Source organism: Microchirus variegatus (assembly GCF_963457635.1).
Source record: "Microchirus variegatus genome assembly, chromosome: 16".
Classification (NCBI taxonomy): domain Eukaryota; kingdom Metazoa; phylum Chordata; class Actinopteri; order Pleuronectiformes; family Soleidae; genus Microchirus; species Microchirus variegatus.
This window is the reverse complement of record NC_139817.1, coordinates 4,978,308-4,991,878: the sequence shown is the minus strand read 5'-3', so window position 1 is coordinate 4,991,878 and position 13,571 is coordinate 4,978,308. Positions and strand designations below refer to the sequence as shown.

The following is a 13,571-nucleotide window of genomic DNA, read 5'->3' as shown; positions in this document are numbered from 1 at the left end:
TTTCGTGCAATTCGGTGAAACTCAATTTTGCCTCTGTTTTCACCGCTAATATATACGGAACTATGCTAACATGGCATTTTCCCCACACCTGACCTCCGTGCAAAAGAGGAAAAAGCTGAATGTTCACAGTTTTTTTTTTTTAACAAACTTATAAATAAGCAGTTTCCTGACCTCACTTTTGAATCCACAAAACACCTTTGATAGCTAGCTCATTCACGTAGAGCGCAAATCGCCAAAATTCAAAATGGCCGACTCCCTGTCGAGTTGAGGCCATGGTTACCATCGACTTTTTTGTTCGCCTCGGTCTATACCATCTTCCCGCCAAGTTTCGTGCAATTCGGTGAAACTCAATTTTCCCTCTGTTTTCCCCGCTAATATATATGGAACTATGCTAACATGGCATTTTCACCACACCTGACATCCGTGCGAAAGAGGAAAAAGCTGAATGTTCACAGTCTTTTTTTTTTAACAAACTCTTATAAATAAGCAGTTTCCTGACCTCACTTTTGAATCCACAAAACACCTTTAAAAGCTAGCTCATTAACGTTCAGTGCAAATCGCCAAAATTCAAAATGGCCGACTCCCTGTCGAGTTGAGGCCGTGGTTACCGTCGACTTTTCTGTTCGCCTCGGTCTATACCATCTTCCCGCCAAGTTTTGTGCAATTCGGTGAAACTCAATTTTGCCTCTGTTTTCACCGCTAATATATACGGAACTATGCTAACATGGCATTTTCCCCACACCTGACCTCTGTGCAAAGTTTCAAGAGTCTTTATGCACATTAACCGCCTCAAAAATGACCGCAAATCCCTCGCCCCACGCAACTCGTCATATGGGATGACCATGAGAAATTTCACGTAGTTCTGTTTATGTGAAAGTCGCATTTTAAAGTACTTTTCCCGTGTGAAAGCACGGCCTGGAGGAGCAGACCCCTTCCCAGACAAAGATCTGAAAATAGATGTTCCGTAGATATAAATGTTTAGGTCTGGCTTTGCTCTGGGTCTTTCTTCATCTCGAACCACTCGTGTGTACATTGACCTTTACTTTGCAAAGAAAATAAAACCTTGTCGGCCGGGGCAGAAGCTCTCTATTTCGTTCTTGACCAGCAGCACTAGCCGTTTTTTAGTTTTTCCAAAACGGCTAATGGGAAGTATATTGGAAATGTGTTTGGAATCATGAGAGCAAATGAGTGTACCAAGCAACACGATCTCTTTGAGTCAGTGAATATTTGTTTCAGAATAAAAGCTAGCGATGCTAGCGGGCCAGTTGCCGAACACCGATTGCTAAAGGCAACGAATGCTAACATTTGAACACAAATTGATGCAATGATGCCGTACCTTTAAGCTCTTCGCTGATCTTATTTACCTACAATAGTTTTAAGACAGAAACGAGTCGATATGTTGGACCTTCACGTTGACCTCGGTGGAAAACTTTGTTTCCTTAGGTTTGTTTGTTTGTTTTTGTTTATTTATTTACTTTGCGGGTAACGTGGGACACACACACTCTCTCTCTCGCACCCGGATGAGCATGAACTGACCTCGGTGTGAAGTCGAACAACAACAGGCTGCATGTTTTCACGCTTCAGTCAACGCAGTCTGAGAAATACACGGCGTCACTCAGTCGAGTCCAGGTATCTGGAGACGACTGAGTGACTCCGGCAAAACGTCTTCAAACCTCGCTTTTATCACCTTTTGTCCTCCAGTTTAGTCCAATATCAAGCGCTCCCCTGGCAAGCGAAGTGAAAGTGAAGTCAAAAGTTTCAGCACAAATTAATCTAGCGGAGTGATGAGGATTCTAAAAGTCACAATTCTCAGATTAAAGTCAGGATTATTAAAAAAGTCATAATTCTGAGGTTAAAGTCAGGATTCTAAAAAATCCATAATTCATAAAAGTCACAAGTCATAACTAGATGAAAGTCATAATTCTTGAGATTGAAAATCATAATTCTTGAGATTAAAGTCATAATTATGGGATTGAAGTCAGGATTATAAAAAAGTCAATTCAGGATTCTAAAAAGTCATCATTAGAAGAAAGTCATAATTCTGAGATTAAAGTCATTATTCTGAGATTCAAGTCATAATTATGGGATTAAAGTCAATTCTGACGACAAAAAAGTTGTATATTCTGAGATTAAAGAAAAAGTCTGAATTCTAACGAAAAAAAATCTGTCAGAATTCTGGGATTAAAAATCTGAATTCTGAGATAAGAATTCTGAATTCTGAGTTTAGAATTCTGCAATTAGAGTCATCATTCTGAGATTAGAGTCATCATTATGGGATTAAAGTCAATTCTGACGACAAAAAAGTTATAATTCTGAGATTGAAGAAAAAAACAGAATTCTAACGGAAAAAAAAATCTGTCCGAATTATGGGATTAAAAAACAAAATTCTGATATTAGAATTTTGAGATTAGAGTAAGAATTCTGAGATTAAAGTAAAAATCCTTAGATTATAATCAGCATTCACAGAGAAAAAAATCAGTCCGAATTCTAAGATTAAAATCAGAATCCTGAGATTGGAGTCAGAATTCTGAGATTAAAGTCAGAATTCGGGGGAAAAACGTCAGAATTATGAGGGAAAAAAATCAGTTAGAATCCTGAGATTAGAGCCATAATCCTGAGAACAAAGTCAGAAATCACTCTGAGATTGTTCTTTTACTTTAATCTCAGAATTCATTCAAAGTTTCAAAGTTTCAGCACAAATGAATCTAGCAGAGTGATGAGGTAATCTGACATTGGCGTTGATATGGATTGACTTCTCGGTCGTTTACAGTATTTATCCATTTAGCCTCTCTCTTGCTCTCTCTCTCTCTGTTGTTTTGCCTCCTCCTCCTCCTCCTCCTCCTCCTCCTCGCCGCGGGGTTTTTAGAGGTCGCTGCTGAAATTATTATCGAGCCGGCGCTCGGATAAGATCTTAGTGAGAAATTTTTGGGATGTGGGGGAGCTCACGTCGCCACCCACCACGGAGATGATTAACATTTTCACACGTCTGAGAGGATAATCCTCAGGATCTCGTCTGCAAATGTGTGCAAAACGCTCTGCGAGTGTGTTGCATCACGAGAAAGTGATGTGGGTAAACGGTGCTGAAATAAAGTCAAACTTAGCAAATCGAAATTGCGAGATAAAAAGATAATATGACATTTTATCTCATAATTATGATGGTGTCATTTTTTTCCAAATTTAACCCCGACTGCTCTTTTCTTAATATTCCACCATTCATCAGAAATATCACTTCATTTCCTCTTTTCTGTTCTCGTTGCTGTTGTTTGAAACACTACTTTTTTTTTTTAAGGATGAACGTAATTAGCAAGTGTCGGGTTAAAAAAAAAAGCATTAGAAGCATTAGTGCGGAAAGAATATCGATCCGTTTCCTTCCTTTGCTCAGATATTATCTGCGTCAACAGCACGACGCTTGATTTTCTCGCAAAGTAAACATCTTTTGTCTCTCGCGCTCGGAGATGCGCGCGAGGTGGGGGAGCAACAACAACAACAACAATAACAACAACAACAGCGGGCCCAGATATGAGCTTTTGTTTCATTTAGCCGAGGCTGCATTTTACCAGCAGTTATAGGGCTGTGGAGGATTTGAGGTATTAGCCACTGTAATGGAATGAGACGATTACAAGAATGTTTCCGGGAGGAAGAGGAGGAAGAGGAGGAGGACGTTAGCTGGGACTCAGAGGTGTCAGAAGAAGGAGAATGCTTTTGTTCTTCCTCACAGTTCAGCAAAAATTTTGATATTTTTATCTCAGAATGTTGACTTTTTATCTCATAATTGTGATTTTTTTTCTCAGAATTTTGACTTTTTATCTCATAATTATGACTTTTATCTCACAATTATGACTTTTTATCTCATAAGTATGACTTTTTATCTCATAATTATGACTTTTTATCTCACAATTCTGACTTTTTATCTCATAATTATGACTTTTTATCTCAGAATGTTTACTTGTTAGCTCATAAATTCAACTTTTTATCTCATAATTGTGATTTTTTTCTTCTCATAATTTTGACTCTTTATTTCACAAATCTGACTTTTTATCTCTCAATTTTGACTTTTTACCTCATAAATTCAACTTTTTAGCTGATAATGATTTTTTTTTTCCTCATAATTTTTGCCTTTTTATCCCATATATTTCAATATTTTTTATCTCATAATTTCGATATTTTTTTTATCATGTAATTTTTATTATTTTTTTACTCATAATTATGACTTATTTAGGAATTTGTACTTTTTGTCCCATAATTATGATTTTTTTTTTCTCATTATTATGACTTTTTATCTCATAATTTTGTTATTTTTTTATCTCATAATTATGACTTTTTATCTCGGAATTTTTACTTTTTGTCTCATAATTATGATTTTTTTTCTCATAATTTTGACTCGTTATCTCACAATTATCACTTTTTTCTCACAATTTTGACTTGTTATCTCATAAATTCGACTATCTCATAATTATGAATTTATATCACAATTATGACTATCTCACAATTTTGACTTTTTATCTCATAAATTCAACTTTTTATCTCACAATCGTGACTTTTTATCTCGTAATTTCCACTCACAGGTCAGCAGTACTCATGCAGATACAGATCACTGATACAGGACACTGGCGATAGTACGATGTCACTTCCACATGGCCAACAACAGCAGCAGCAGCAGCAGCAGCATGGGGCAAAGAGGGGATCATGATATATATATGAGATGAAATGGCGGGAGGAGAAAGGAAAACTCCCTCGCGGCGACACTGTTTATTCCGTGAAATAGTCAATGGAGTGGAGAGAGGAAAAGTGCCCCAAGGTGCTCACACTCTTCCCCGGGATAAAAGCTTCTGCTGTAAGCGACAGGCATCAGTGGACTGTGTGAAAATCTCAACTTCTCCTTGGAGAGCTTGGACGCGTCTGATTGTAGACTAAAAATCACTCCCAGGGTCGAGCCACCGCCGCAACACTCGCCGCGGCTCAATTTGGATGCAAATGCAACGTAAGGGGCGGCTCGCCACTCCGTCACGGCCTCAAATCTGTGGTGTCGCGGTGTTGTCTCCCTTAAAAAAAAAAAAAAAGCTGCTACCGTCTCCGCGCCGGAGATGAAAAGAAAAATGGTTTGCAGGTCAAGCTGTGAAGTCTTGTTGTTAATTTTCAAGCTTGATTTTTTTTTGGGTCCCGACGTGTCAAAATATTAGGTTTAGCCGAGCTGAGCAGCGACGGTGGTGGTGGTGGTGGTGGTGTGTGTTTTTTGTTTTTTTTAAAGTGAAATTATAAGTTTGAGGGGTTTTTTTGGCTTGAAAGCGTGTAATTTAAAAAAGAAAAAGAGCAAAAAAATCTGGCAGAATCAGGCTGTTTAAATGCAGAAAGTCAAATAAATGAATAAAAGTGGCTTGATTTGGTCCGAAAAACCAAACAAACCTGCAATTTCATGGCACGAGGTAAGAATGCTAATGTACCTGAATTCTAAGAAGACACATTTAATGAATATTATTGTTATGCAACACGTTATTTCTTCAAATATACTCAAATGGAGAGCTCAAACCGCCCTCTGATGCACTTCTAGGCTGTATATTTAAGCCGTATATATAAGTTTAGACTGATTTTTTGGACAGAAAGTGATTGCCTGAGTACGTCCACTGTGACATAAATGTATAAAAACAAATTCCTACCACAGTCCATGAATATCACATAGTGCAGCTTTTAATATGTACACAAAAACAAGCTAAATCCAGACAAGCTTGGTGTATTATTTTCCACTCTATTATTGATTCTGCTAATGTAGACGAGTATTGATTAATCAATTCATGGATTAGTCATTTAATCATCACCTCGGTTGGTTACTGAGTAATTACGTCTGTGATTTCAGGCTCATTATTAACCACACCGGAAAGATGTATGGCTTTAAATATTTTACATTTAAAGGCGCCATATGTAAGAATGTGGCCCAAAAAACGGTTATTACATTCAAATTCAAAATACCAAGGTCTTTTAGGTTACGTTTTTCTGACGTAACTGGCAACCCGTGGTTGCTCGGCAGCTGAGACTCTACTGACTGCAGTGATTGGTAGACGGCGGTAGGTGGCGCCACATGCCAAAACATGATTTAAAAAAAAAAAACATGATTTGCAGTCTGCAAAATATTTTTTTTAATGCAAATATTTTGAATGTACTGTTGTTGTTAATGAGTTTGCTTTAGATATATTACATAATGCACCTTTAAATTATGTAAATATGTTGCTTTTTTTTTTATTATATTTATTTATAAGGTGCATTACACCTTTAAAACAGTGAATAATAATCAAATGAAACGTTACGTGAAACATTAAATAATCAATCGCAATTGTATGTAAACGCATATGCTGCGCGCTGTCGCTAAAGCTAATCATCATAATGTGCAAAAAACGAAATACTAAATAACGCCGTAAAGCGTCTGCAATTGAATAAAAGGTGTGAATAATCCCATCTGGAGCGATAGAAAGAAAAAAAGCATTAACGAGCGCCGCTTTCGATCCACCTATAGCGGCGCGTTTAGCGAAACATCACGGAGCTCATTTACGTTTGAAGTTAGGGGGGGGGGGTAGACGGGGGAGGGGGCGGGGATTTGTCGACAAAGTTGGCAGGTATTATGAAAAATAAATATCACTTTCCAAATGTACATCTCTAATTAAACACGATTCATCGTCGAGGAAAATAAACAGTACGCTGAATAAATAAATAAGAAAACGCCGCCGTCTTGACTTTGTCACACTCGGATGAAAACAGGATTGCAGAGGTAGAGATTCTTCACAGCCTCGGGGGGGGGGGGGTGACGACAAATAATAACTTTCTCTCTGAACAAACTTGAATTGTTGTTGTTGTTGTTGTTCTTCTTCTTCTCTCGCAGACCTCAGAGTCAGCGACGGGCTGTGGCACTCGGTGAGCCTCGACACGAGGGAGCGACACATCACGCTGACGGTGGACGGCGAGCCGCGCTCCACCACCGAGCTGTGGGAACAAGTGGAAACGCGGGGGAACTTTTACTTCGGAGGTGGGACGGATTGAAATGAGTAGCTTAGAAGATGTGATGTGTGATGTGTCCAGGAAGTGTCACGGAAAAATAGCAGTTAGCCGCCATTAGCCTACTTTACGCTCGGTCTATCGCGTTTTCCCGCAGAGTTGAGTGCCAATCGCCAATTTCAGTAAATTATATTCCCATTTAGGGCCACACATGGTGGTTGGTGTAGGGTTCGCGACCCATTCGGAACAAGGGTCTTTCTGCATGTTCTTGCACGTTCTCCCGGTGTGTGCATGGGTTTTCTCCAGGTTCTCCGCTTTTACCTCCCACAGTCCAAAAGACATGCAATTTGGGGATTAAGTCGATTGGTACCGTGCCATTAACTCTTGGTTCCTAAAGGGAAGGATACCAAAAATGGAATGGTTCCACTTGGTGGAAAGACCCCTTATGTGGGCCATTATATTTGGGCTGACGATATAGGGTTGTCCATCGTGGTCCCACCCTTCTTTGCTCATATGGGCTTCCTATTTCTTACTGAAACCATATGGGACCTGGATAATATGACAACTAAATTGAGTCGTCTTTCAGCTCGAAGGTTGTGGGTTCGATTCCTGGCTCCGCTAGTCTTCAAGCCGATGTGTCCTTGGGCAAGACACTTAACCCGTCTTGCCCAAGGACACATCGGTGAATGGGAAATAGTAGTAGTATAAAGCAGCTTTGAGTGGTCATCAAGACTGGAAAAGGGCTATATAAAAACAAATCCATTTACCGTAATTACCCTACTAAGTGGGCATGGTCAAACAAGGGTGGGGCCACCATGGAGGAAACCCGCTTGGGACCCATATTGTCAAACCTTTTGGGAACCCACATGGACATGGCCTGGCTGGTCTCGTATCATCCAATGGGTTCTGTTGACGTTTGTGAACTTTAAATCACAAATCTTCAAAGGCATCAAAACAGGACAATGGTCAAAAAAGTTGTTTTTCACCAATGGGAATGGGATTAATCGGTATTTACCAATTGTCTCCAATTGGTGTCGATTGGATCGCAAAAGGCCCAAAACAACAACTAATTCCTCCGTCATTTACGGCAACAATTCGTAGTCCTTTTCACAGCTCAGGACAGGAATCAAAGAGATAAAGAGCAACCGCGGGCAAAGGGAACTGTGTTAATCTCATTTTTGGCGAGCTTGTCAGAGTTCACAAATTGCTGCTAGCCTGCACCTGCTAATTTAAGTGTGGAAAAAGCTAACAGTGGAGCTAAACCGGGGGTTATATCATGTCACGTGTATTTCACTGTTTTCCATCCAGGCTGCCCGAGCGTGGACTGCCAGGCCTCGACCCCGACCTTCCAGGGTTGCGTGCGGCTCATAATCATCAACAGCCACCCGATGAACCTCAGCCACGTTCAGCAAGGGACGCTGGGAAACTATAACGAGCTGCAGTTTGACACGTGCAATATCAGAGATAGGTACGGTATTTACGCTCTTCTTTAATTTAATTAGACCACACTTCTCTCAACAAGAGAAGTGTGGTCTTTTTGGGGGGAGGGGTGTTTACAACTCTGATATAACAACAACAGAGGGGAAAAAAAAGAGAAGCAGAAACATTATCCGAGTTGGCAGCAGAGTTATTCATGCCCACATGGCTAATTTGCGGATGTGGCAGCGGTGTTGTCTACGGCGCGAGCCTGAAAGTCACTGACATCTTGTCCTACAGAGACAAACACGCTGACAGCGTCGTCCAATTAAATCGCGGGCGGGCAAACGCGGCAGCACCTTCGCTGGCAGAGGGCTATGCTAACAAGCTGCTTTCCTACTGTCCTGCGTGCCGCGCCATCCCTCATTACCCCGCACAGCTGTGGGCGCCCGGTGAATGAGTTTGGCAGAACCTTGCGAGGGGGTCTGCCGGATGTCTACGCGCGACTGGGAACATTTAAAAAAGCGACGACGACGAGACAAACATGCAAACCCACCGCCCCGAGGAGAATCTCTTCTCTGTCGGATTTCAAACCACCCTTCGTCTTTTTTTTTTTAAAGGCCAGATTGTTCGCTGTCGGAGGATATGCAAACACAACAGCGCTGACAGTCTGTGGTGTCAGTCGGCAAAGAGCTGCACTGTCGGAAATGACAGAGCGCAATTGAATGAGGGTTTTTTTGTTTATTGTCATTTCCCCCCCCCCCCCCCTCCTCCCAAAAGCAGAGAAACAAACATCTTTTATACTCAGTCAAATGTTTGCTCGCCCTTCAAGCGCCTAATGGATTAATGATAGCAAACGTAGTTTGGACACCGAGTTCAGATGGCGCACACCTCCGCCAAGGCAGCTCGGCCGCCGCCCCCCTACGGATCACGCCCAAAATGTAATCACTTGTTCCTGGTCCCGTTGCGGACATTCCCTGAAAATTTCATCCAAATCCGTCTGTGACTTTTCGAGTTATGCTGCTAACAGACAGGCAAACTCCGTCGGAAAACATATACCTCCTTGGCAGAGGTCAAAAATGGAGGTCTCCAGAGTTCAGCCTTCCTTTTTCCAAACTACGGTGGCCCTCATGTGCCAGAAAGGATGTTGTCATCAATACGCTGAGTATATTTCATATGAACAGGGTTAGTTTTTATGGAACCGTAACCTTAACCCTTCCTTTAAGGCTATGAAAACCAAATATTTATGTTGTTTTTCCAATGATAAAGTACACTAATGCAAACATAGACTCTTACACATTGAAACTTATTAAAGGGACAGTGGATTCTTTTTGGCCACTAGGGGGCCATTTCATTAAGAATTTGCAGAAATGTTATCATTTGTCCACCCTATCAGGAAAAAGGACAGTTGTTGTTGTTTGCATCGTTTTAGTTTCTTAACCAGCGAGATGCTAACGTTAGCTATCTGTTGTTTGGCGATGAGTTGATATGTGTGAGTTCAGCTGGTTAATCTGAGCTTTTTGTGCGTATCTTATCAAGAGAAACAGTAAAAACCCTATCTTGCCAAGTGTTACGAAGAAATTTCCTCTTAAATCCCACTTGTTTATGTCGTTTTTACAGTGATTCTTGACATTCGCTAATGGCTAACGGCTAACAAGAACAACATACAGTGAAAGGCACAGGTTTATTTGATTAATAACATAAAATAGTCAGTGATTTTGTGTTATTTAGTTCTACGTATTATTATATTTATTGTTTGTTTTCGAATAAATGCATGCCGTTTTCTTTCGTTTTGGTCCACAAATCTAATGAACCTTTATTCGCTTTTAAAACTATTAAGCTATTGATGAATGAGTCCCAACATCATCTATATTCCTTTAAGGGTCGAGAAAATACAGTGGGAATCTGAAAGGTTACGGAATTATTACTAAATATTGTTGTAATTTAACTTCATTATTTCCCAAGAAACGTGGAAAAAAATAACCACGATATTCATTACGCCGTGTGTCTTACACAAACAAAAACAACTTCCTTTGTTTCTGTGCAATTAAGATGTGAGTTTCCTTGTGTTGTTTGAAATAATGACTGCATCATATGAAAGAAATTAACTTTTTTTTTCCCCCTGTATTTATTTTCTTTTTCCTGCGTGCATGTAATTAAACGTTGTGCCTTTAATCTGCGCGTTAGCGTGAACTTTCGGTGAGTTAGCTGCTGTGATTTCCTGACCTGTAAGGGCACTTATGAATACAAGAAGAGAAAAATAGCTTGATGGTAATTAAACCAGTGGGTGCAACCTTATCTGTGTTGCGGCTGGCCCACTCCATTGCAGTTAATAGGTGAGAGATGAAAGTGTATGAAATTATAGATGCACGCTCCAAAGGCTGGCAATTATGTGAAACTGGAGGAGGCTCGAGGAAGGGACTATTAATCAGAATGGTGGCGCGGTTTGAACATTTCCCTGTGAAAGCGCTCATTGTGGTGAAATCCCATTAACGGGGCATTCTGCTCTGAAGGTGACAGTAACGCTTTCATTTTTAGACAAACACTGCGGCACAGACGAGGGCACAATACGAGACGTTCCACGGTTGTTTTGGGGTTTGCCACACGGAACGCGAAGAAGCGGCGAAATAATTAGACGTACGAGGAACCTATTGTTCCTCTTGAGATTTTTCCCCGAAGACGGGGTTAGCATAAAAACTCTTAAATATTTGGCACTGAGGTTGGGTCGGTGAAAAATGAGAGAAAGTTTGGAAGTTTTTGACCTGAAAGAAAGTGGCCAAAATTGCGTTAAATGCTATATTTATGCTAGTTGTTCGAGCTTATGAGATGCATTCAGTGACCCTCGTAAATGTCACTTTTTTAGGGGTCCACAGTGTGTCAAGCTTAACAAGTTGGATTCAATGACCCTCGTAAATTTCATGTTTTTCAAGGTTCAGTGTGTTGAGCTTACACGTTGGATTCAATGACCCTCGTAAATTCAATCACTTTTGCGCAGTTTTCCGTTTTCCGAACAATAGTTGTTCCGTTTTTAGCCAAACTTGGTACACTTGTTGCTCTCGTGATTCCAAACACATTTCTAATGTACTTCAATTAACTCCGCCCACCCAAAAGTCGGCCATTTTGAAAAAATAAAAAAAAAACATGGCTATTCTACGCATTTGAACAAACTCGTGAGAGGTGAAATGGAGAAGAAACGGCCGCTTTATAAATTAATTATTTTTATTATTATTATTATTATTATGTTATAAAAAGTCAGTATAAATATTCTTATATATATATATACTTAATTGTCAGAATTCTGAATATTTATACTGACATTTTATTCTTAAATCTCATAAAAGTCAGAATAATAAGTCAATATTGTGATTTTAAAGTCAGAATTTTCACTTTAATCTCAGAATTCGGTCAGTTATCTTGCTTTTTTTTTTTACTACCAGTCATAAATTCAATCATGCAATTTTGCTTTAATCATAAAGTTTAATAGTTAATAGTTGACTTCTTTGTTCTGGTCTTTGGTTTACACAATGAATCGCTGCACCTTTTGTAATGTTTTAAGATTCCCGTGACGACTAATGAACGAAAAAGAAATAAAGAAATAACTGTGAACGCTCTCCCTTTCGACAGGTGTCTCCCAAACCTGTGTGAACACGGCGGCCGCTGCTCTCAGACGTGGAGCTCCTTCACCTGCGACTGCTCGGGAACAGGATACTCTGGAGCGACCTGTCACAACTGTGAGCAGTTTGTCTCAAGTTCATTTTCAGCACCTTGTCTCAACCAACGCGCCGTTACAGCACCCCCCCCCCCCCCCCCAACGCCCTCCGCACCGCTTCCATTTATTCCGGCTCTACTGAGCTGTGTCATTTGATTCGGCGCACACATCCTTTCCTGTCTCGCCTCGTAATAGCGCCGCTACGTGCCGAAGCGCCGAAAAACGCCCGACATGACCTTATACAATATGTTTCCTCTTTCTTTTCTCTGATAGTTTTTAATAGTTTTAGACTTAGGCCCCCGCCCCCCCCCCCCCCCATGAGGATTCCATAAGTTGCCTTGATTTTGGCACCCGATGCTGGTGTTGATCCGTGTGAATTCCCCCCTCACACCACGATACTCGAGTGCTTATTTATATGCGAGCAAATGTGCAGTGTTTTTTGCACGTCGGTCGCAAACGCGAGAGACAAACGACGTCTGCTGAATTAAAAATAGGCCGCGTTTTTCCCACCACAACTGTCATCATCATCATCATCATCATCATCATCGTTTTTAGAACCTCAGGCAGAAGTTTGTGAAGTTCTGAGAGTGTGAAGACGATCTGTCGTTGTAGGAACGTTCCCCCCCCCCCCCCCCCCAGGTTCTCTTCTAGTTGCCACAGCAAGTGTTCCCAATGTTCCCCTAATGTTAGTTTTTGCACATTTGGTTCCCAGAACGTTACTTTGCCCCAACCTTTACGACAACCTTTTATAGAACGTTCTCTATGGGTTCCCAGGATGTTCCTGACTGTCACAACCTTTATACAACCTTTAGAGAGCGTTATCTAAAGGTTCCCAGAATGTTCCTGTCACAACCTTTATACAACCTTTAGAGAGCGTTATCTAAAGTTTTCCCAGAATGTTACTTTGTCACAACCTTTATAGAACATTCCCTTTGGATTCCCAGAACGTTACTTTGCCACAACCTTGCAACAACCTTCACAGAACTTTCTCTTTGGGTGCCAAGAGCGTTCCCATAACGACTTTTTTCACAACCTTATACAACCTTTAGAGAACGTTCTCTAAAGGTTCCCACCCAGAATGTTCCCCTAAAATTACTTTTCTACAACATTTAGAGAGTGTTCTCAGAACGTTACTTTGTCACAACCTTTATAGAACATTCCCGTAACCACTTTTTTCACAACCTTTATACAACCGTTAGATAATGTTCTGTAAAGGTTCCCAGAACGGTCCCCTGATATTACTTTTCTACAACCTTCATACAACCTTTAGAGAACGTTCTCCAAATGTCCCCATTTTCCCTTTTCTACAAGCTTAAGAGAACGTTCTCTAAAGGTTTCCAGACTGTTCCCCGAGTGTTACTTTTCTTCACCCTTCATACGACCTTTAGAGAACGTTCTCTAATGGTTCACAGAACGTTCCCCTGATATTACTTTTCTACAACCTTCATACAACCTTTAGAGAACG

General features: G+C 40.6%; 1 protein-coding gene across 1 annotated transcript in view; it reads left to right on the top strand.

The window, feature by feature from the left end:
* Nucleotides 1–13,571, top strand: part of cntnap5a (contactin associated protein family member 5a) — a gene marked incomplete at both ends in the record, with an annotated part of 138,333 nt that overhangs the window by 62,766 nt on the left and 61,996 nt on the right. Inside the window, 3 exons of the mRNA XM_083903183.1 lie at nt 6,869–7,012; nt 8,290–8,449; nt 12,022–12,128. Of these exons, the coding sequence (XP_083759309.1) occupies nt 6,869–7,012; nt 8,290–8,449; nt 12,022–12,128 (411 nt within the window). The remainder of the gene's footprint in view (nt 1–6,868; nt 7,013–8,289; nt 8,450–12,021; nt 12,129–13,571) is intronic.